Raw genomic sequence first — 23,366 nt, 5'->3', positions numbered from 1 at the left:
AGATGTTTACCTTGGGATTTTGTAATTCATTTTAGATTTTAATTTAATTTCCATTAACTTAGCTCATTTACCACAGCTTTAATCATACCACCACCCACTGGCTCCATACTGTAACAGTGGAGTCTGGGTTTGGGATCGGGGGAGAGAATTAGCGGGATTAGTTCGAGGGAATGTCGCGCACGCCCAGGGATGACCCGTGAAACATGATCAGACTAGCGTAGCCCAAAGAGTGAAATATTTTCTGCAGTAAGACATTCAGGGTTATTTTAACAAGTCCCAGGAGATCAGATTCTTGGACAACAACAATAACAACAAAAAACAGAGTAAAATTATATTTTTAAAAGTCCTAACATATCCACAGGAGAAGCATTTGCAGAATGACTGAGAAACGTGAACAAAACTAAATTTGAAATATTGCTTCATTCACTTTTACTCTCGATCCCCGTGCAGAGCTGCACATGCATACAGGAAGTACTGAGAATGCTTTATTTGTTGGCAACGTGATATATTCATACTTCAAGAGATTTTTATTTATTTTGATTAATAAGAAGGCTTCCAACTTCTTACAAGGATGAAACTGAGTCTGGAAAGAAACTGAAATCCTATTTTGCACATCGAAAATGACAATCGAGTGGAGATTTTACAGGTTTACCCTTGAACGTGGAGCAAGGGAAGAATAAAGAACAATGATGTGAATCGTGGGCTGAAAAGCACGTACAATGTGGTTGAATTCTTATGATTAATTTCTCAAAAGCTTTCCCACTGAGGGGAGACATGCCAAATGAAGTGAATGAATCAAAAGTGGGCTGCTATCAAAAAGTTCTGTGGTCCATCTCTGACTTATCCACTTGGCAGGTGAAGTTTGTTTTCCCACGGAAACCTAATTCCCAAGAATGCTCCATTAGCCTACAATACAGGCGGCCTGAAGCGCTCGAACGATGGAGGGACAGAGCTGGAATGTCTCTTTGTTTCGATGGATAAACTTCCACTCAGTTTCAGTTGGGTTTTAGAGTCAGGTGGTTTGGGACTGCAATTGTAGGTCCTGATTTCCCTTGCTTCCTTGCTGAGGGACGCAGGACCAGGTTTTTCCTTCTCTTATCCTTCGCTAGTCTTCTTATCTAGTACATGAACTTAACAACCAATCTCCATGAGTGCTATGAGAATAAGAAAGCTCATGTCTGTAAAGTGCTTACGGTACACTTTGGTTCATAGCAGTAACTATACCACCAGCAGCACCAACATCATCACGGAGCCTTTGTCGGGAGGGCAGGGCTGTTGTCCTGATCTACAGCCCTTAAGTACAGACCCCACCCTCTCCAACAGGTGCCGAGAATGCAGTGCGGAACGGAGGATGCGGTCTCTCCAAGTAGGGCTGGGTTAAGAACTACTGGTGGATGGAGCGTTGGCAGTTTTTCATTCTCAGGGAACGCATGTAAGTTGAGCCCTGCCTGCTGGTGTGTGTGCACACATGCAAATGTGACACCTTTTATTTCAGGCTGAACATCTGCTGTTCCCTGCCAGATGGAAGTGACGAGAGAGGTAGGGAAAGAGAGGCCTTTTTTGTCTTGTTTATGGGATGGCAGGTGGCCTTTTCATCCTCTGACTTCCCAACCCAGTGAACCCCCACGGAACTTAAAAATCTAACTGCTCACTGTTCAACTTGCCAACAGGAGCTGAAATCCCCAGATGTCATCGAAACAGGGCTGATCTCTTTGCAGGGGATGCCTCATCTATTTGATTGACAAAAGGCTACACAGGAGCGAATCCAGAGGAGATGAAACAGGAGCCCATTCACAGATGTTTGTAGCTTTTTTGTGTGTTCTTCATTTTATGTGCTTCTAACATATGCTGAGGTGGAATCTGGTTTCTAAGAAAATGTTGCTGAACTAGGACTGTACGGCCTCTAACGAGGGGACTACCCGTGGCTCGCACGCAGCCACTAGCTTTGTTTCATTTGTGCGATCACCACTGACCACCCATCCCCTTTTCTGGACTCTGTCTCTTATGGCAACTCTTCAGCCAACTGGATTCCCATGGAAACCACTGCAGTTTCTACTACAGTGTGATCTCCCCTCCTCCTTGATCCCCTCCCCTTCCCCCACCACACACACACACACACACACACACACAGCTGAAACCTGGGAGGGCACTTGACTTAGGGGAACCACTCAGTCTTTCTACAGGATTCTAGAATCAACCAAGAGACGAGCTTAATCTGCTGCCCCCTTGAATTGAGGAGCCGCCATCTGTCACCATTTCCTGCCATTAGGACAAGGAAAGAAAGATGGGGAGTTTACCGAAGGACAGAGAGGAACAGAGAGAAAAGGAAAAGGAAGAAATGGAGAGAAAATAGAGTAAGAAATGGAGTTTGGGAGCCGGATTATTAAAGTTTCTGAGATCCAGGTGTGCACGTGAGGGTGTATATGATGTGTGTGTGTATTTTATTTGACCCTGTAAGATACCTGTTATCCTTACAATAAATCTCTTCTGCCTTTAACACTCGATTTGAGGTGAATTTCGATTGCTTACAGTAGATGTCCTCATTCTGACTTGGCCCCAAATTTAGCAGTCTTCTCAGGCTGGCCCTCTTGCCAATGCCCCACACTAACTCTGTCCAAAAATAAAATTTTTAAAAAGAATCAGCTTGTAGTTTGAGAAGGAGTGAGGGCAACCTCTTTCTTTGGTTTTACAGCTCTTGAAAGTATAAAGCCTTCATCTCTCTGAGGCTGGGGACCAAGTAGGAGAAACAAAACTTCAGGGATAGAGGGGAGTGTCAACTTAGAGACCAGTGGAGTCCAGTCATCCCTAAGATCTTCTTCAAGGGGTGGGGGAACGGGATGAGACTAACAATACGGGGCTAAAGCAGTAAGCACAGCGATCACTAAGAAGAGAAGAGGGCACTGAGGGTCACTGTGCTGTAGTCAGAGCACGTAGGATGGGTTAAGACGTGCAAGAAATTCAACAGCAACCTTCATTTACTCAACGTCCTGAGCGTGAATACAATACTGGGCTCTGAGGACACTAACCAAAGCACGATCTCTTCCTTCAAGGTACTATGCTTGTCACAACTTCTGGATCTACTGGAAAACACCTGTAGGGGTATTCCAGAACATAAAATGTACACTGGATGCAAGGAAAATTTCCAGGGCCTTACTTACTGAGCTTGTCCTCGTGTTATCTGCCACTGTCTCAAGCACTATGAAAGTGTATGGCAGGTAAGATGGCTACCGCAAGATATTTCAAGGAAGGAGTTTTGCTCCCTAAGGGATAGTGCTGTGTTTGTTTTTTTTTTTTATTTTTCATTTTAGGAGTTTTTTTTTTTTTAAAAAACACCTTTATTGTGGTATAATTCCTGTACAGCAAACTACACATATTTCAGATGTAAATTTGATGAATTCTGATAGATGTATGCACCTATGAAACCACCACCACAGTCAGGATCGCTAACATTTCCATCACTTCCCAAGAGGTGCATGTAGGGAGGGTATTTTAAAACACACAACCAGCAGAACTCTTGTTAGGCTTGGAAGGGCAAGGAAAGCTGACCTGGTAAAACACCATGTGAGTCCTTCAATATGCAATTTTCTAAGGATGATTATCTCAGGAAGGTGCAGAATTAATTATGTCCTCTTACTACACACGGCCGTGCTAGCTGAGGCACAACTACACACACAGGCTACTCTTGAAGAGCTAAGTATCTGGGCTGTCAGATACGATTTTTACAATTATTACTACTCCATAAGTCATTGTCAAGAAAATTGCTTCCAAGCAGCCCGATCTTATTTCAGACTAAAATGAGGACTAAGTTTAAACCAAGTCTTTCCTTTGGAAATAACTCTCTTTTCAGTATAATTTTGAAATAAATTGTAATGCAGTCAAATAGGAAGCAAGAGATGTTGGCAAGTCCCAGACTTCACTTGAAAGAGCCATTCAGGCTTGTTTTTAAGAAGTGAGGAGTCAAGCCTCATGGATGCAGGACAGCCTAATTACACAAGGAAGTGTCTCGTGCCAAGAGGTCCAAGTGGACACAACTCCATAGTGCAAGGGCATCAGATCCCTTTTCCAATGACATCTGCATCTGAAATAGGGGCAAGATTCACCTTTGCATATTAAAGACATGGGGTCCACACCCCAAAAGAAATGTAACTTATATACAGATACCACCGAGGCTAATGCAGATTAAGTAATATGAGAAATGCTTGACCATCATATATATTATAGACTTTATACCTCACAGTTTACCACTAAGGGCAACAGATCTGTGTATTATAATCTAATGAAATATTTTATGAACATAGATAAGCGGCTTTACTAGACTCTGGAGTTTTCCACATGTAAGTTCATTTCATCCAAAAAGTTCGTGGCCTCATGCCCTGGGCAACAAAAGTGAGGTAAATAACAGTTCAGAATGGTCTGATGGTTAACAGTATTGATTCTCTACTTTCTGGGGGTATTAGTGTTATAATAATAATTCATTTATTTCTACAGAAAATATATGTGTTAGCCTAGATTTGAAGGCAGATCTTTTTTTTCATCTTAACACAGCCTACTATATAACACCATTTACTATATCAAACCACCTGGAGGAATTACGTTACCTCTATTGCAAGAGTTCCCTATCATTCAGCTTAAATTCCTTCTATGGCTTTTGAAACCTTTTGTCTTGAACTTATGAAAAGTGATAAATAGCTGTTTTGCAATTTATCTGTTTTTTCAATATTCTTTCAAATTCTACTGGCTTTGTTACCTCTAAGATATATAACTCTTCATTCACATAACATTTCATTTTAGACTCCTTTTAAGAACTATATAGATATCTGTCTTCAGGACTTTATTCATTTTCTCAAAATTTCACATAGGTCCCAGGTCCCAAAGTAAATTTTCTGACATTCATTCATTCATTCATTCAAGCATCAAACATATATTCAATGTTGATTCTGCATTATGCTCTGATTTAGGCACAGAGGATACATATAGAATAGAGTACATAAAATAGACATTCCGACAGGAAATTGATCATGAACAAGAAAATATACACATTAAACTAACTTCAGATTTTGTTAAATGCTAGAAAAAGATAAGCAAGGTGATGTGACTGGGAGGTAAACTCCAGGGCAGATGAGCAGGTAAGACCAGAGGAGTAGCACTGCAGAAAGAAAAAAAACAGCAATGCAAAGGCCCTGAGGCATGAGAGGCAGGCAGGGGCCTGGCACGGGTAAGGAAGGGAAAGCAGGTCAGTGTGTTCGACTATAATCCTGGACCCAAGATGGTATCAGGTAAGTTTGAAAGACAGGAAGGAGCTGGAATGTGTAGAATCTTGAAAGTTATGATAAGCCTGGATTTTATTAACAGTTCAGGAGGATCCACTGAAATACTCTAAGCAACAGAATGACATGATCCAATTTATATTTTGGAAAGACTGCTTCTGTAGACTTGAGGACAGAGGGTGGAAAGGGAATAAGGACAGAGATAAGGATGGGCACATTAGTCTACACAGGGGGTGCTCCCACCAGAGGCCACTCCTTCAAGACTGGAGAGGTAGCTATTTCACCTAATTCATAGAAACAAGCACTGAAAGTCAAACAAAATGAGGAGACAGAGGAATATGTTCTAAATGAAAGAACAAAATAAAACCTCAGAAAACCCTAATGAAATGGAGATAAGTAATCTACCTGATAAAGAGTTCAAATAAATGGTCATAAGGATGCTCGCCAAACTCAGGAGAAATATGAGAACAGTGAGAACTTCAATAAAGACTTAGAAAATACTAGAACCAAGCAGAACTGAAGAATATAATAACTGAAATGAAAAATACACTAGAGAGAATCAACAGCAGATAGGATGGTACAGAAGAACAGGCAAGCAGCCTAGAAGATAGAATAGTGGAAATCACTCAATCAGGACACCAAAAAGAAGAAAGTATTTAAAAAAAAAAACAGTATTTAAGGGGCCTTTGAGACAACATCAAGGGTATCAATATTTACATTATAAGAGTCTCAGGAGGAGAAGAAAAAGAAAAAGGGAACAGAAAACTTATTTGAAGAAATAATGGATGAAAACTTCCCTAATATGTGAAAGGAAACATATCCAGGTCCAGGAAGCACAGAAAGTTTCAAACAAGATGAACTCACAGAGATCCATACCAAGATATGCTATAATTAAAGTGGCAAAAGTTACAGACAAAGACAGAATTTCAAAGCAGCAAGAGAAATACAACTGAACATATATAAGGACCCCTCTCCTCAACCGCCCTGTAGAATATCTGCTGGTTTTTCAGCAGAAACTTTACAGGCCAGAAAGGAGTGGCATGATACATTAAAAGTTTTCAAAGGAAAAACTTACAACCTAGAATACTCTATCTGGTAAGCTTTTCACTCAGAATTGAAGAAGAAATAGTTTTCAGACAAGCAAAAACTAAAGGAGATCTTTACCTTTAAGCTGACCTTATAAGAAATATCAGAGGGTCTTCAAGTGGAAAAAAGAAGACAACAACAACAAAAAAGAGAAGACGACAACTAGAAATAAGAAAATATATGAAAGAAACAAATCTCACTAGTAAAGACAAACATACAGTAAAGGCAGTGGATCAGCCACTTAAAAAGCTAATATGAAGGTTAAAAAACAAAATTAGTACAATCACCAATAACTACAATTATTAGTTAAGGGAAATACAAAATAATAAAACTTGGTGGGGAGGAATAACAACGTAGTGCTTATAAAATATCTTCAAACTTCAGCAACTATCAGGTCCAAATAGGTGGCTGCATATACAGGTCAATATATATGAAACTCATGGTAACCACAAACCAAAAACCCACAATAGATACATAAAAAATCAAACGAAAGGGATCCAAACATAATAATAAAGAAATCTATCAAACCACAAGGGAATAAAATAAGAGGAGACAGGAACAGAGAATAATTACAAAACCAAGCATAAAGCAATTAACAAAATGGCAATAAGCATATACCCACCAAAATTACTATGAATTAAATTACTTTAATTATATAAGCTAGCTGAGTGGATAAAACAACAAGATCCATCCATGTGCTGCCTACCAGAGATTCACCTCACATCTAGACACAAACATAGACTGAAAGTGAAGGGATGGAGAAAGATAGTTCATGCAAATGGAAAAGAAAAGAAAGCTGGGGTAGCAATACTCATATCAGACAAACAGACCTTCAAACAAAGACTGTACCAAAGACAAAGGCATTACATAATGATTAAGGAGTCTATCCAACCAGAAGATACAACATTTGTAAAACATTTATGCACCCAACATAGGAGCACCTAAATATGTAAAGCAAACATTGACAGAAATAAAAGGAGAAACTGACAGGAATAGAGTAATATCCCACTTACATCATGATCATGAAGACAGAGAATCAATAAGGAAACAATGGCCTTAAATAGCACATTAGCTCTGATGCAATTAACACATCTATACAGAATATTCCATCTAAAAGCACAGAATACACATATTTTTCAAGTGCACGTGCAACATCTCCAAGATAGATCACATGTCAGACCACAAAACATCTCCATAAATTTAAGAAGACTAAAATCATATCAAAGATCTTTCCTGACCACAATAGTATGAAACTAAAAATCAACTATAAAAAGAAAACTGAAAAAAATCCACAAACATGTAAAGACTAAACAACACGTTACTAAACAATCAATGAGGAATGAAGAAATTAAAGAAGAAATTAAAAAATACCTTGAGACAAAAAGGAAACACAACTTTCCAAATTCTACATGATGCAGCAAAAGCAGTTCTAAGAGGGAAGTTTATAGCAAGAAAGGCCTACATTAAAAAAAAAAAAAGAAAGAATGAAAAGAAAAACAAATTTCAAGTGAATAACCTAAAAGTGCATTTAAAGGAACTAGAAAAAGAAAAACAAGTGATGTCCAAAGTCAGTAGAAGAAAGGAAATAGTAAAAATCAGAGTGAAAATCAATGAAATAGAAACAAACAAAAAAAATTAGCAAAGATCAATTAAACTAAGAACTACTTCTATGAAAAGACAAACAAAATTGACAAACATTTAGCCAGACTCATCAAGAAAATAAAAAGAGCTCAAATAAATAAAATCTGAAATGAAAGAGGTGAAATTACAACTAATACCACAGAAATACTAAGGATCATAAGAAAATATTATTAACAATTATAAGCAAACAAATAAAACAACCCAGATACATGGATAAATTCCTAGAAACATACAGTCTTCCGAGACTGAATCAGGAAGAACTGGAAAATTTAGACAGACCAATTACTAGTAACAAAATTGAATCAGTAATGAAGAAAACTTCCAAAAACCAAAAGTCCAGGTTCAGATGGCTTCACTGGTAAAATCAAACAAACATTTAAAGAAGATTTAATACCTATTCTTCTCAAATTATTACAAAAAATTGAAAGGAAAGGAATGCTTCCCAACTCATTCTACAAGGCCAGGATTACATTAGTACCAAAACCAGACAAAGAAAACACACACAAATTACAGCTTAATATCCCTGATGAATATAGAAGTAAAAATCATCAACAAAATATTAATAAATGGAATTCAACAATACACTAAAAAGATCACATATCATGATCAATGGGATTCATTCCAGTGATGCAAGGATGGTTCAACATTAGCAAATTGATCAATGTGATTCATCACGTTAACAAAACAAGAAATAAAAATTATGTGATCAACTCAATAGATAGAAAAACATGACACAATTCTATATGCATTTATGGTAAATACTTTTAAAAAAATGGGCATCGAGGGAATGTAGCTCAACATAATAAAGGCCATATATGGCAAACCCACAGCTAACATCATACTCAACGATGAAAAGCTGAGTTTTCTCTCTAAAATAAAGAACAAGACAAGGATGCCCACTCTCATCTCTTTCGTTCAACATAGTGTTAGAGGTCGCAGCTATAGCAATTAGGCAAGGAAAAGAAAAAAGCCAAACAAATTAAAGAGGAAAAAGTAAAACTGTCACTATTTACAGCTAGTATGATCCTATAAATAGAAAATCCTCAAAACACTATTAGAACTAACAAACGAACTTAGTAAAGCTGCAGGATATAAAATTAATATATAGAAATCTATTGCATTTCTATATACTAATAACAAACTATCAGAAAGAGAAATAAAGAAAACAATCCCATTTATAATTGAATCAAAGAGACTAAAATATTTAGGAACAAATTTAACCAAGCAGGTAAAAGACCTGTATTCTAAAAACTATAAGACACTGAGGAAAGAAACTGAAGATGACACAAACAAATGGAAAACTATACTGTGCTCATGGATTGGAAGAATCAATATTATTAAAGTGTTCATACTACCTAAAGCAATCTGCAGATTCAATGCAATCCCAACAGAACACCAATGGCATTTTCCACAAAACTAGAACAAATAACCCTAAGATTTTTATGGAACCACAGAAGACTCCAAATAACCAAAGGAATTTTGAGAAAGAAGAACAAAGCTGGAGGTATCATGCTCCCACACTTGAAACTATGCTACAAAGCTGGTAATCAAAGAGTGTGGTACCTGGTAATCAAAGAGTATGGTACTGGCACAAAAACAGAGATCAATGGAATGGAATAGAGAAGCTTAGAAATAAACCCACCTCATACAGTCCATTGATCTATGACAAAGGAAGCAAGACTATACAATGGGGAAAGACAGTCTCTTTAATACACGATGTGGGGAAAACTGGACAGCTATGGGCAAGGGAATGAAACTGGACCACTTTCTTATCCCATATACAAAAATAAACTCAGAATGGACTAAAGATTTAAATGTAAGACCTGACTCATAAAACTCCTAGAGGAAAACACAGGCAGTAAGTTTGACACTGGTCTCCATAATAGTCTTTTGGAAGTCTCTTCAGGGAAAGGAGACAAAAGCAAAAACAAACAAACGGGACTACATCCTACTAATAAGCTTTTTACACAGTGAAGAAAACTACCAAAAAACCAAGAGGCAACCTACGGAATGGGAGGAGGTATTTGTAAATGATATATTTAATAAAGGATTGATACCAAAATATAGAAAGAACTCATACAACTCAATATCAAAAAAACCCCAAACAACCCAATTAAAAAATAGGCAGAGGACCTACAAACAGACATTTTTCTAAAGAAGACATACAGATGGCCAACAGGTACATGAAAAGATGCTCAACATCAATAATCATCAGGGAAATGCAAATAAAAACCACAGGAAGTTATCACCTCACACCTGTAAGAAGGTGTGATCTTCATCAAAAGATTCGATGGTGTGAACATCATCAAAAAGGCAACAAGTAACAGATGCTGGTGAGGATGTGGAGAAAAGGGAACTCGCATGCACTGTTGGTGGGAATAGAAATTAGTGTAGCCACTACAGAAAACAGTATGGAAGTTCCTCAAAAGAGTTAAAATAGAAGTATCATACAATCCATCAATTCTACTTCTGAGTATTTATCTGAAGAAAATGAAAACCCTAATTTGAAAAGATGTATGTACCCCTATGTTCATTGCAGCACTAGTTCCATAATTACGACGTGGAAATAATCTAAGTGTCCACTGATACGTGAATGGATAAAGAAGATGTGGTATATTATACAATGAAATATTACTCAGCCATAAAAATGATAAGATCCTGACGTCTGCAGCAGCATGGATGAACCTGGAGGGTATTATGGTAAGTGAAGTAAGTCAGATGGAGAAAAACATGTACCATATATTCACTTCTATGTGGAGTCTAAAAAACAAAACAAAAGAACAAACAAAACAGAAACAGACTATTAGATACAGAGAACAAAGTGGTGGATCCCAGAGGGGAGAGGGCTGGGGGTTGAATGAAATAGGTGAAGAGGATTAAGAGGTACAGATTTCCAGCTACAAAATAGATAAGTCACAGGGATGTAACATACACAAAGGGTATATAGTCAATGACGTCGTAACAACTAGGTATGGTGCTGGACGGTACCTGGATTTATAGTGGTGATCAATTCATAGTATCTAAAAATACTGAACCACTATGTTGTATATCTTAATCTAATATAACATTGTTTGTTAATTGTAATTCAATGTAAAGAAAAAGAATACAGGCAGGGAGGACCACTGTATCACTTGTCATTTGTCATCATCAGAGAGAGGTGTTTCAGCACCTACACACACACACACACATACACAGACATGCAACTCCCACAGGCTGGTGAGAGCAAGTTGACTCTCCTGTTAGTGTGAAACTTTTACATTTAATTATGTTTAACATATACAATTTATTTAATGCATACTATCACCCTGGAACGTTTTTCATTAATTATGTTTCTAAATGTCAAGACTGGAGTGTTCAGTTTTGTAACTACACTAATTATGAATGTGTGCAGAGACAGTGTGTGCTGGTGGGGGAATTGGGGTATTGGGATGAATGCTGGGGTTTGGAGTGGCTATGGGTCAGCACCAGGCTCCCTTGTCTGTGTTCAGGAATCTTCTCTGAACTTTGATGTACCCTCTTGTAGAGATGGGAGTTCAAAGATCTTCACCTTGAAGCCACTGACCATCAGGAGCCCGGGAAGATCTCTCTCCATTTACTAAAGATGGGGGAGACTGAAGAAGGAGACTTAATTTTTTCTTGCTGATCAGATTATATGAAAAATAGTGGAAAAAATGAAGGAAAAAATGAGGTGACCAACACATTTAAAATTGAATAGGTTTTGAGTAACCCCTAGTAAGGTAAAACTGGAGAATTGATCATCTTTTTTCAACAACCATTGTCATTTGCTGCTTCACAACCACACCAGCAAGTCAGTGCCTACCATGTACCAAACACAGGCGATACACGTACCAGTACCTGGTCTTCAGTGTGTTCGGGTTATTAATTTTTTTGAAACAGATTATTTTAGGTATTCGTCAATCACTCCCACAAATTCAAAATTCTCACATTAAGGCATGCTAAATTTCACAGCCAACAACTAGTTTGTGCTAAAATCAGTTTTATAGGCTTTACTATGAGAAGCCGGGAAGCAAATTTCTCATAATCTCCATAGACAGAAGTAGCTACATTAATCTATGTCTTTACTGGGGTCATCCAGGAAATGTAAATAAGGGCAAACACAGAAAATACGCTGAGTGCATAAAATGCATAATTAGCATGAGGTCGGAACAGCGCTAGCTGCCCTCTTCATAGACTTGTAAAACATTTTCTACATCTTAATTAATTTTCCTATGAGAACTTGATGGGGCACCATTCTAAAGTCACATCGTTTATCACCGTCCTAGAGTCACACCTCACTTCAACATGCACATATCCTCTAAATTTTGACTATTTCTTAAGATGCTTTTTTTGTTCTTTATTTCCAAACGGGTTGACGATCAGTCTTCTCATTACCCAGGTGTCCTGGTACCTCTGTTACCTGATAGTTTATAAGCGACTTGGTATAAAGGGTGATATCGAGAAGGTGAAATCAGAAAGACACAGGCAATCAAAGAGAGATCAGCAATATGTGTCAGCAACGATGGGGGATTTGGGGATGAAGGGAAAGGATGAAGAGAGGGGAGGAGAGAGATGAGAGAGATGATAAAGGCCTGGACCACATGGCAGAGAGGCCACAGAAGTTTTAAGAACAGGATTTGCAGCGAAGTTGCATTCATGTGGTTTGCATTTCCATTGTGCAAATGTTCCTCCTTCCAGAGCCCAGTGACCAGCCTTCCACAAAGGCTTCAACCTGTCAGAAACCCTGTGTGATTGAGTATTTTTGCTTGTGTGTGGGTGGAAATTAAGGAAAGGGGCTGGGTTCCACATTAGTCTGACACCAGGGCAGAGTTTCAGAGCAGAAAGCAGGAATCCACTAAATGTCAGAATATAAGCTTCCTCCAAAGTCATAATATCCTCAGAAACAGCACAAGACTTCTCCCCTCTGAGTTTAAAACTATGGGTAACGGTGCTTCAAATTTGCTTAGTCTTTAGAAGGCACAGCATCCCAGGATCTTAGAGATATATGTACATAGAAGCTTTGAACGACGGAAGATCAGGAAATACAGAACAATTGCCTTTACAAATGTAGCTCAGGAGCCCTCTGTAAAGAAACAGCACTTTTAGTTCCAGCCATAATGAAATACTTATATTGAACTGATACTCCAGTAAAAAATACATAGACAAAATTCATAAAATAACTGTTTGAGAGCATTGGAGAGCAAAGTAAGACTCAAAGGGCTGTCATCCCTGGCGGGGGGGCGGGGGGGAGGGCACAGCAGTGTGGGCACCACGTTTATCCATGTATTTTTTCCCCAGGGCATCAGCTGTTTCATTGTGAGGGGGACTCATTGTTGAATGAAAGGAGTCTTAACTGGCAGAGGAGATGGAGGAGGACGTTCAGGTGCTCCACACCATCTGGGATTTGAGGAGTCAGTCCCAGAGAAGAGGTTAACTGCATCAATGTGGCCCTTGACCATTAGCCAGCTCCTAACTTGACACACACAGGGCAGTGCTCCAAGAAACTCAGACGGAAACAGCCGCTGAAAGGCTGAATGGTGGAGCAGAGATTCCAGCAGCCACGTATGCGGTGCTGAGGAGATGGAGGCTGTGAGTTCAGGGTTCACCATATAGGAGGAGCCTTGGCGGACATCTCAGGATTTTAGCTGAGCTCCTGAAAAAGCATGGCTTATGAGTGAGGGCTACACCACCAGAGTTAAGGGCAGAACCGAAACAGATCAGCCTAGCAAAGCCAAAGAGGGACTGTGGACAGGATGAAGGTGACTTGCTGGTACTTGACCTACCTGCCAAAAGAAAATATAACCCTATTTGGACGAAAATAATACAGACACTTTTTCCTAAGCAACATCTACATTTAAACAAAATCATGACATCTGCTAAGAAAACGGGACCAAATGACCAAAGAAAAAAACCCCAAAAAACCCCAACAAAAACAAACCAAAAAAGCCCAAAAGAAATAACAGAATGAAAACAGTCCCACAGGCAATTCAGATATTGGAGTTTTAAAATCAGTGTGATTAATGCTGTAGCAAAGAGAAAAAGAGGATAAAAAATCGACTAAAAGTAAGGACCTTAAATGTAATCAAATAAAAAGAAAGTAGGGGTCGCATTCTAACATTGTCCACTTGTCCACGCTAAGGAATGTTGGCTATTTCTCTCTGCCCTCATTTCTTTTTCCCTTTTTTGATTGCTTCCATCCTATTCAAAAACAGTTGTCACAATAGGCTGTCATGGGGAAAACAAAAGGCACCTATTGTCTTAAAACCTGATCTACTGGAAGGACTGACAAGAAAAGAGTCTTCAAGAAGAGGCAACGTAACTTGTAGCGTACAGAGTTTAAAATGACATGTTACTTGTGCCCATTCTGTGTTCCCGCCACTTACAAGTTTGTGTGATCACACACATATTTCGTTAACCATTTCATCCCATAAAAACTGATCAACACTTACCTTAAATAGTCATTTTATGCATTAAAGGGGATGTTTCAGATGGTCAGAGTACTTAGCACAAATAGATTCGTAATAATATTGATACTTCCTTTGCTGTTTGCTATTGTCAGTGGAGAGAAGAGCACATTCAAAACTGGTAATCTTGAACTTCAGAAAGGGGTACCATCTATGTGCTGTCATTTGATAAACTCAACCAAGATGAGGGAATACACAATTTGGACTCTATCTTTCAAAGTGGAGAATACTGATGACAAACAAAACGTCTGCCCACTATGGGTTCATCAAAACCAGAGCTTCTCAGACCCCCAGGGGAAAAACTGACTATGGCAAATACCTTGGACAAAGCTGAAGGCAGCAGATCAAGGTTTCTGCTGATACAGACTGCTATGCCTACATGCTCTGGCTTGCCTTTCAACAATCATTCCTATTAGACCATTTGTCTCTCTGACACATCTAATGAAGTCATGTTCACAAGCAGCTTAATCACAGGATGCAGTAAAGGACATATTTGACAGGGACGCTGTTTGTATAAACTGAAACAGGCAGCAAATATATAATTTCATAAAATGTTCATTATGCTTTCAGTGTGCCAGTCTTTGGCTTGAATGTTTTCATGCATATTTAGTCATTTTGAGATAGACTGCTTTGGGAATCAGTTAACAACAACAACAACAAAAGATATTCTTAAGCAAGATGCATGCCAAGCGGTGGAGTAGTGAACAATTACAGACAGCGAATTCTGAACCACATACTCTACCTGGAAATCTTTAAATTCAGGAGAAATCACACATCTCTAGCTAAATACTATATGTCACTGAAATTGATTCTGGTTATAAGCACAGGAAAATAAACAAGAAAGAAACCGAGTTAAAAGAAGTCACCCATAAATAATACTTTTCTAAAATGTTGATAACAAAACCCAGGTTTGACTTCTAGCTAATTATCTAATTGCTCAGCTAGCTGCTGGACAGTCAGATGCTATCTGTTCAGAGACTTTTTGAAGTGAGGTCATGACAGGTGCCTTTCCTGATATAAATGATCTCCAGGCACCGCCCGTGTGTTTAGGTCGCTGCACTAATTAGAAGTGAGACTTACATCACTCTCGTGACCTTCTCGGAGGTTGTATGTGAGGTCGTGCTGAATGTCTTCCACAAACTTGTGAGCGTATTCTGGGTAAAGGTCCAGCACTTCAAAGAGCCCTTTGAGGATGATGCACTGGAGATCACAGTAGGTGAGCGCCTTCACATCCGCATTGGTCTTAATCACTTGGTCCTTAATTGATAGATTTGCTCCAATTAAATCCCCTTTCCCTTGAAAGAGTGAAAAAAGAGACATATTTCTTTACAAGCAAGCTGAGGACTGGTAACTTCGTTTGATTTACAGGCTTCACTTCTCTGAAACGACACTGAAAGAGAAGACGTGCCTTTCTCTGGGGCAGGGTTTCTCAGCCTCAGCATTGTTGAGATTTGAGGCCCGATATTTCTTTGTTGTGTTGGAGGGATGTTCTGTACAGGATAGAATGTCCAGCAGCGTTGCACATCCCCCCACCCCCAGAGGTGACAACCAAAGATACCTACAGGCATTGCCAACTGTCCCTTGGCAGGCAGAATTGTCCTCAGTTGAGAAAACTGGTCGAGAGAACAAAGCCCAGGAGCCCTAGAGTTAGGAGCTGTAGGTCACAGGTGAGACCCTGATGGGTCCCTCACAGGATTCCATAAAGGACTTGAGACAACGCAGTCGACATTTAAAAAAAAAATCACAGCTGCTTTAACCATTAAGGGAAATAATAATGTCTTGGTTTTTCTGACTGTAAAAATGCTCTGTGATTCTGAGGTGAGACCATCAGGAGGTGTATTAAAATTCTGATTCCAGCACTTTGGCCAATAATACAAGCATCACCTTAGCTTTCTAATACACTCAGGGTGTTTTATTTCTCTCTCAATATGTCTACAAGGCAGGAGGGTGGTGTGGGAGGAGGAAGCTGAGAGGCAGCCACTGGGCATGAAGGACAATGGAGGTTACTACATAAAAAGGCAAAACACATGTCATAGTTTTAATGACCTGTGACAGCATAAAATCCCATTTTCTCCAGTAAAAAAAGAAGAAACAAAACATAAAAGCTCTGAGCTCATCACTCGGGCCACTGCAAGAAGAGAGGACGTTATCATTACTTCATTCAAGTTATCTGTGCTGCACCCCACAGACAGTGCCCTCTGGTATTTCGTCTGTAACTCCTCTGCCTTTCACTCTTTGGTTGGAATTCACCTGCCTGGGAACAAGCTCACTTCTCTGAGTCTGCTGATTAGATAATATTGGACAATTATTGAAATCTTTAAAATCTTAAAATTGGTTTGAATCAGTTTCACTTAGCAGGAAGTTGCACATCACTGGAAGTGTTAACAAAAAAACTGATGGCAGCTTGGGTTATATTTTAGATAGAGCCATTAATTCACTCGGTGCCCATGAGAGAAATCCAAAAGAAAATCTATTCAGTTCTCAAACTTAGGTGAAAAGCTGAGGTAATCTGACCAAGTTCATAAAGGACACTGGCATTAGATTTAAGGACACAACTTAAGCATTTCTGCTTTGTCTTCAAATGTTGTTCTGCCTCGGGTTTAACTTATTTTTTTTAATGGCCACTTTGTTCTATTTCATAGGGAACTAACAGTCAACAGTTGGCCAACCAAAAACTAACAAACAATTTCTTTGGAATGTTATAGAACAAACTGTCCCCGTCCAACCTTAATCCACTTACATTTTTTAACTTCTAAATTTTTATTTTTTATTGTGCTCAGAATTTCTAGAAACAAAGTCTCTGGCATGAAGCAGGCTTCAATGAAAGTCAATTTTATTATATTTGACAGTAAAAGGAGACATGCCAAATTAATTATGAATACCTGAGCTTTTCATAAATATTTCTGGCAGATCAAAAATTGTAAATTATTGACTTATTTTTAGGTATTATCTTTGAATTAATATTGAATTTAAACCTTGAAATTGAGCCTATTTGGAAGAAGAAAACAAGAAATCTTTATTTATAGACACTAAGGGGATAAACAGCACATGGTACTGAAGAATTCTTGATTTATCATTGACACCAAGACTGTTAAACTTGGCAATTTTTCTTCTTGCATGTTTTATTAGAAATCTAAGTTGCTGTTCAAAAACTCAAAGTTGGGTACTGATGCAAGATGTAAAGACAGCCAGGAAGCCTGGCATACAGCAAATTTTCAAATTTTGTGTATCTGAGGAGAATTTATCACGATGCACTGCCTAGCTACGATGACCATTCACATTTTCTATTAAGCAACTGATGTTTGGAATAACTTTAGGACTGCTACACTTTCATAGCTTGGGTGACTAGAGTATGGTGATTTCAGCCACAGTGATCCCAGCTATTAAAACAGCACCAGCATCCTGCTAAACTTGACACCCTAGAAAGAATTCCAGCTGATTTATTTTTCCAATAAATATTTATGGAGCACTGGCATGTGTGCCAGACTTTGTGCTGAGCCCTGGCAAGGGACATGGTTCTCATCCTTACTAATTTTATGGTTTTGTGGATTACTCACTGTCTAGATGTAGAACCTAGATCTAAGTTTCTTAATTACACTGGGTTTCAGTCTCCTTACTTCTAAAAGAAGATCTCTATGGTCCCTTACAGTCCCCATTGCTCAGAATTCCATTACTGATACTTGCTAATCAGCTCGCCTTATCACTGGGGAAAGAGAAGTTGATGGGATGCATTTGCAAACCATCCTGGTTAGAGCTATAACTTATGATTAATTATAATTAGGCAGACTAATGCCATTTGTGAAGAGGGCTTTTATCAGTGCTTTGTCGTCTCCTTTTAAACCACAATGAAGAAATTGGTGGGAAAACACAATTACCGGGACGTGAAATGAAGGTGTACAAGGAGAACAAATTCTATCCCTGTAACAAACCCTGTACGTCAACTGTCTCCCCAGGCATCAGAGTAAGAAATGCCTTTATGAACTGACTGGACAATGGAATTGCTTGAATAAATTATGGCTTGACAGCTGTTTGGTGATACTTTCCCCTACAACATTACACATTAATTTATTTTGTTGGCAGAGTGAACACTTATTAAATATCTATAGATCAACTGTGAAGCCATATGCTTAAGTTGATCAAAGTCAGTATTGATTTAAATTGGCCCATAAGACAATATGACCGTAGGGAAAGTAAAACAGTCAATCTCTGTTGAAAGAATGTTAACCACAGAGAGAAAATATTAATAATTTATTAGCTTTGTTTGGATTTAGTCCCAATACCACATAGGCGTGTTTAGAACGGCCATGTGCATTTAAATCACTTTTGAGAGATACACGGAAGCAGCAAAGGTGTGAAAACGTTAATTATGAGAATCTCAATTGACGGAGGAAATCGGGGCTGGAAGCAAAAGGCAATGGATTAAATCTTCAGCTGTTAGTAGAATTTTTTAAAATAAGAAAATCCAACTGAATCATGCATTACAAACAATAGTATTTATATAGAAGCCATCAAATTTGTACCTATGTTGATGTAATGCTATAGAAAGTACCTTTGTATTCCATTCCTCGAATTGTTGCAAATCATTAAATTTAAAAATCCACCACAATTTTAAATTGGGCGGGTTACCAAATTTAAAAATTCACCATAATTTTCTGGTGAATTAAAAATTTATCCGAAAAAAACCCCACATTACATATGTTTTAAAATGGTGCATTAATTTGCTTACATGTATATCAAACCATACATTTATGGAAAAGTAACTATATGCCCTTTTAAAAGCAGGCTGTGCCACTAGATAGGCTGTAAAACTTTCAGCGGCACTAAGGAAACCCACAGAAAAATACTGCATGATTGAAGTTAAATTTTTGAAGCAAATTTTAAAATTAGTCATTTTTAATTTATAATAAAAATGACAGAATGACTGGTCTTTAACATCACAGTTGGGAAGTAGGCACGAAGAAAGTTAAATACTCCCCCCTTGAAAAAGACATACATAAAGTCCCACACTGATAATGAGCTGACCAAGCTGATGATAAACTTATTTTTTTTTAATTGAAGTACAGTTGATTTACGATGTTGTGTTAGTTTCTGGTGTATGGCAGTGATTTAGTATATATATATATTCTTTTTCATATTCTTTTTCTTGTAAGTTATCACAAGATACTGAATATAGTTCCCTGTGCTAAACAGTAGGATCTTGTTGTTTATCTCTTTTGTGTATAGAAGTTTGTATCTGCTAATCCCAAATTCCTCATTTGTTGCTATTCCATGCCTTTCTATTAAGTAAAAAAACATAAGGGGGTGAATCAAGAATTGAGCCCAAGCTTTGGAAGGCAAGCCCTACCCCTCCTCTGGTAAGCAGTCAGCTGGAGTTGATGGGAAGCAATGAAAAGCACACTGGTATTCCACCCCTCGCTGGCCCCCAGCTCTTCACCTCTAGTTGGGGATAATGACAAAACCTAATAGGATTTGAATTGGATAATGGACATAAAACACCCGGCCCCTATCAGGGATTCAGTAAATATTAATTCTCTTCTCTTTTCCAAAATATGACTTGTCTCGAGGCTTACTAGCTAAAATCTAGTGATTTCAGGCTTATTTTAGAGGTTGAAAAAGCACTGGATACAAAGTCTGAAGACATCGACTAGCTTTGACTTTGGAAAAATGAGAAAATATCTCTCTTACCTGTCTCTTTGTGCTAAAAAACTTAAATAAGATCCCACATGTGAAAATATTTTGTAAAGGGTTAAGTTGTTCTTAAATATGAAAATTAAAAACAAATGAAAAGTGCTGTATTAGCCCATTTTTATTAACACAAATTCTAAACACTGATGTATTACACTGGTGTTCAAAATCTGCTGCTTAGACCAGTACCTGATTCATTCATAGGCCCTCAAAAATATTAGTCAAATAAATAAATAAACAGACAAATGAAAGTGATTTTTAAAAGAAGTGCACTTAATTGTAGATGGGAATTTTTCTGCATTAACCCTGCGTGTCATCTTTTGTCAGCTGACTTTTTACATTTCGGTGAACACCAACTATACCTTAATAGTTGGAGTCAATTTTGTGGTACAAAATCTTCGCAAATTGTCCTATGAGTTTTCTTTAAAGAAGTATAAAAAAAAAAAACCTGTAGTCTCTTTGACAGTATTGGGTTAATGAATGCTATGAGAGCTTATTCTTAACATGTAATCATTTTTTGTGCCATTTCTAGCACAGGTAAAACTTAATTTTCAATGTTCTTCTCCGAATTGATTCTCCACAAAAATGCAGAAATGCCCTCTGAAGACAGATCAGCTGCTTCACCCAGAGGCTGTCTACATCTTAATTCATAATCTGCCTCAGGAATCAGAAAGAACTGTGTTCATGCTCTTGCTTTATTATTTGGGACAAAGTGAGTTAACTAAGATACTATTTATTCACTTGTAAAATGGTGATAATATTTATACTGCTGGCTTTTTAACAGCACAGTGTAAACTCAAAACATAGCATAACAATTAATAATAATGATAGTTTTGGGATTAATAGATACATATATATTACTATATATAAAACAGATAGACAACAAGGACCTGCTGTATAGCACAGGAAACTATATTCAATTTCTTATAATGAACCATAATGGAAAAGAAACAAAATATATATGTATGTATATGCAAATGTATAACTGAATCTCTTTGCTGTACACCTGAAACTAACATTGTAAACTGGCTACTCGTCAATAAAAAATAAGAATTAAAAAAAATAATAATGGCAGGGCATAGCTCAGTGGTAGACACATGTTTAGCAGGCATGATGTCCTGCATTCAATCCCCAGTACCTCCATTAAAATAAAAATAAATTTTAAAAAACCTAATTATCTCCCCCAAATTAAAAAAAATTGACAAAATAAACCCATATGAATTAGAATCCTGAGTCCACATATTCATGCATAAGTTTCCTTCTCTCGATTGCATTTGTCCCCCATTTTATTTCCTTAATTTATGCTCCAAAGTGAAATCTCACGAGGCTTTTCAACACAGACCTACCAAGAATCGCCAGCACCATGCTGTCTTTAAGCACTTCCATGGAGCCTGAGCACACGAAGTAGATGGCCTGCAGAGCGTCTCCCTGACGCAGCAGATACTCCCCCGGGGCACAGAAGGAGGTTTTGATGTGTAGGGACAGAGACCTGAGGCAGCCCCGGCTGGCACACTCAAAAAGGGACAACTGCAAGATTTCCTTGTTCAGGTGCATAGTGATGTCAGAACGGAGCTCATCTGGAAAGTCTTTCAAAAGCTGTCAAGGAAGATAAAAGAGGGAACCAAGTTGGAGTGAGTCCTGTGTGACTGATTTACTGTAAGACAACAGGGGCTCTTCCCCACTATGGGACCAACCAGAGTCCAGACGTGCAAATATATGTATGAATAATCCTGGAGAGATTTTTCAGTGACTGTGACCCCAGTTGTGTGCTATTGGATAACCAGCTGTTAATAAGTCTGGAGAAATAGAATAAATTAATAAAAGACTCTAGAATGAAACATATCATTCCTTGTGACTTGCTTCTCACAAAGATAGAAGATATGGAAATTGGACCCTCTAGTGTTTCCTCTGGTGTCATGATCATCTGAAGAGAGGAAAAAACAAATAATCACTTTAAAAATATTGATTACTGGTTTCACTGGGAGTTGGTGGAATGGTTATAGGACACTTTTTCTACAGTGATGATATGGAGTGTTTCTGGAAGTCCAAAGATAACACATGTGCTGAGAAACATATATATGTTTTGTTGGTTTTAAAGGCAAACATTAACTTGATTAATCTAATATTTCATGATTACACCATTCAGCTGTCATAAGAATTGGTTCCCTCAAAGGTCAATGAGAATGAAAATAAGTCTGCCTAACTGACCAAAGTACCAAGTTAATGTAAAACACGGGCCAATCAAAAGTAGCACCATGAACACGTAAGCTAGAGGAGATGAAAGATGTGTTGGGGTCATGAGGGATTAAAAATAATGAAGTAAAGAAGTTGGTTGGTGTAGGTGTACTTCACTTTCAAGACCTGCATTACAGCACCTTACTTTTACCTTAGAATATGTGCTTTCTGCCTGAAAATGTCAACGTGAGAAATGAACATTACCTCATTTGAATCTATTCCATTGTTGACTGACCAGGTTGTCTGGAAATATTCAAGCATCCTCTGCTTGAGCTGCTGGGGAAGGTGGTGGACGCGTATGAAGTCCTTCAGGTCCTTCGTTCTAGTGTGATACAGGGACCACCTGGAATACATCCTCTGTATGATCGCCGTCACGTTCCCAAACACCAGGGCGTGCATCAAGGCTAGAGAAAACAGCACACAATGGGAGAGAACCAGGATGGAGGCGCTCCCTCCTTGAGTATAAATGTACAGTCTGCATATCCTAAATTGGCAGAGCATGCTGCTTAGGGATATGAAGTCAGAAAAGACGTGAGGATTGTGCACTGAACAGTAGTCTTTAGTCAAACGGGACAGGGATGGCCTGGAGGACGCCAGCAGATAGCGCGAGAAGGGCTTGGACCCACCTGGGTCTGTGAGACTGGGAGGGAGAGCCAAGTGTGTCCACATGGACAGGCAGACCAACTCTCTGTGATGTTCAGGTTTCAGCCCTGATCCCCATCTTGGGATGGGATTGACAAGGAGGTCGGGAGCACGGGGGTTGGGTGAAATCACTGGTTTCTGCAGTTTTTGGTTAAAAAAAAAAAAAAGACTAAAAATTTAGTAGTTTGTCTATTAAGATCTATCTGAAGTTCCCTGTATCAAAACCTCAATGTCCAAAGAACTATGTTAAAAGCTTCTTAGCATCAGATAAATTAGTGCAGATGTGTCAGTTTATTACATCCTGAATATTTCAAAATAGCCCCAATTCGAATTCTTTTTTCCCGACATT

The 23,366-nt window shown here is 38.4% G+C and overlaps 1 protein-coding gene across 7 annotated transcripts in view; it reads right to left on the bottom strand.

The window, feature by feature from the left end:
• The window catches only part of KCNH8 (potassium voltage-gated channel subfamily H member 8), a 353,661-nt gene that overhangs the window by 49,181 nt on the left and 281,114 nt on the right, over nt 1-23,366 (bottom strand). For all 7 annotated transcript variants that reach the window (XM_072946938.1, XM_072947009.1, XM_072947108.1 and 4 more), the window contains 3 exons: nt 22,580-22,779; nt 21,487-21,736; nt 15,536-15,750 (listed from right to left, as the gene is read on the bottom strand). In XM_072946938.1, coding sequence (XP_072803039.1) covers nt 15,536-15,750; nt 21,487-21,736; nt 22,580-22,779 — 665 coding nt within the window. The remainder of the gene's footprint in view (nt 1-15,535; nt 15,751-21,486; nt 21,737-22,579; nt 22,780-23,366) is intronic.

This window comes from Vicugna pacos, chromosome 1, assembly GCF_048564905.1.
Source record: "Vicugna pacos chromosome 1, VicPac4, whole genome shotgun sequence".
Lineage (NCBI taxonomy): Eukaryota > Metazoa > Chordata > Mammalia > Artiodactyla > Camelidae > Vicugna > Vicugna pacos.
This window is presented reverse-complemented; position numbering and strand designations above follow the sequence as displayed.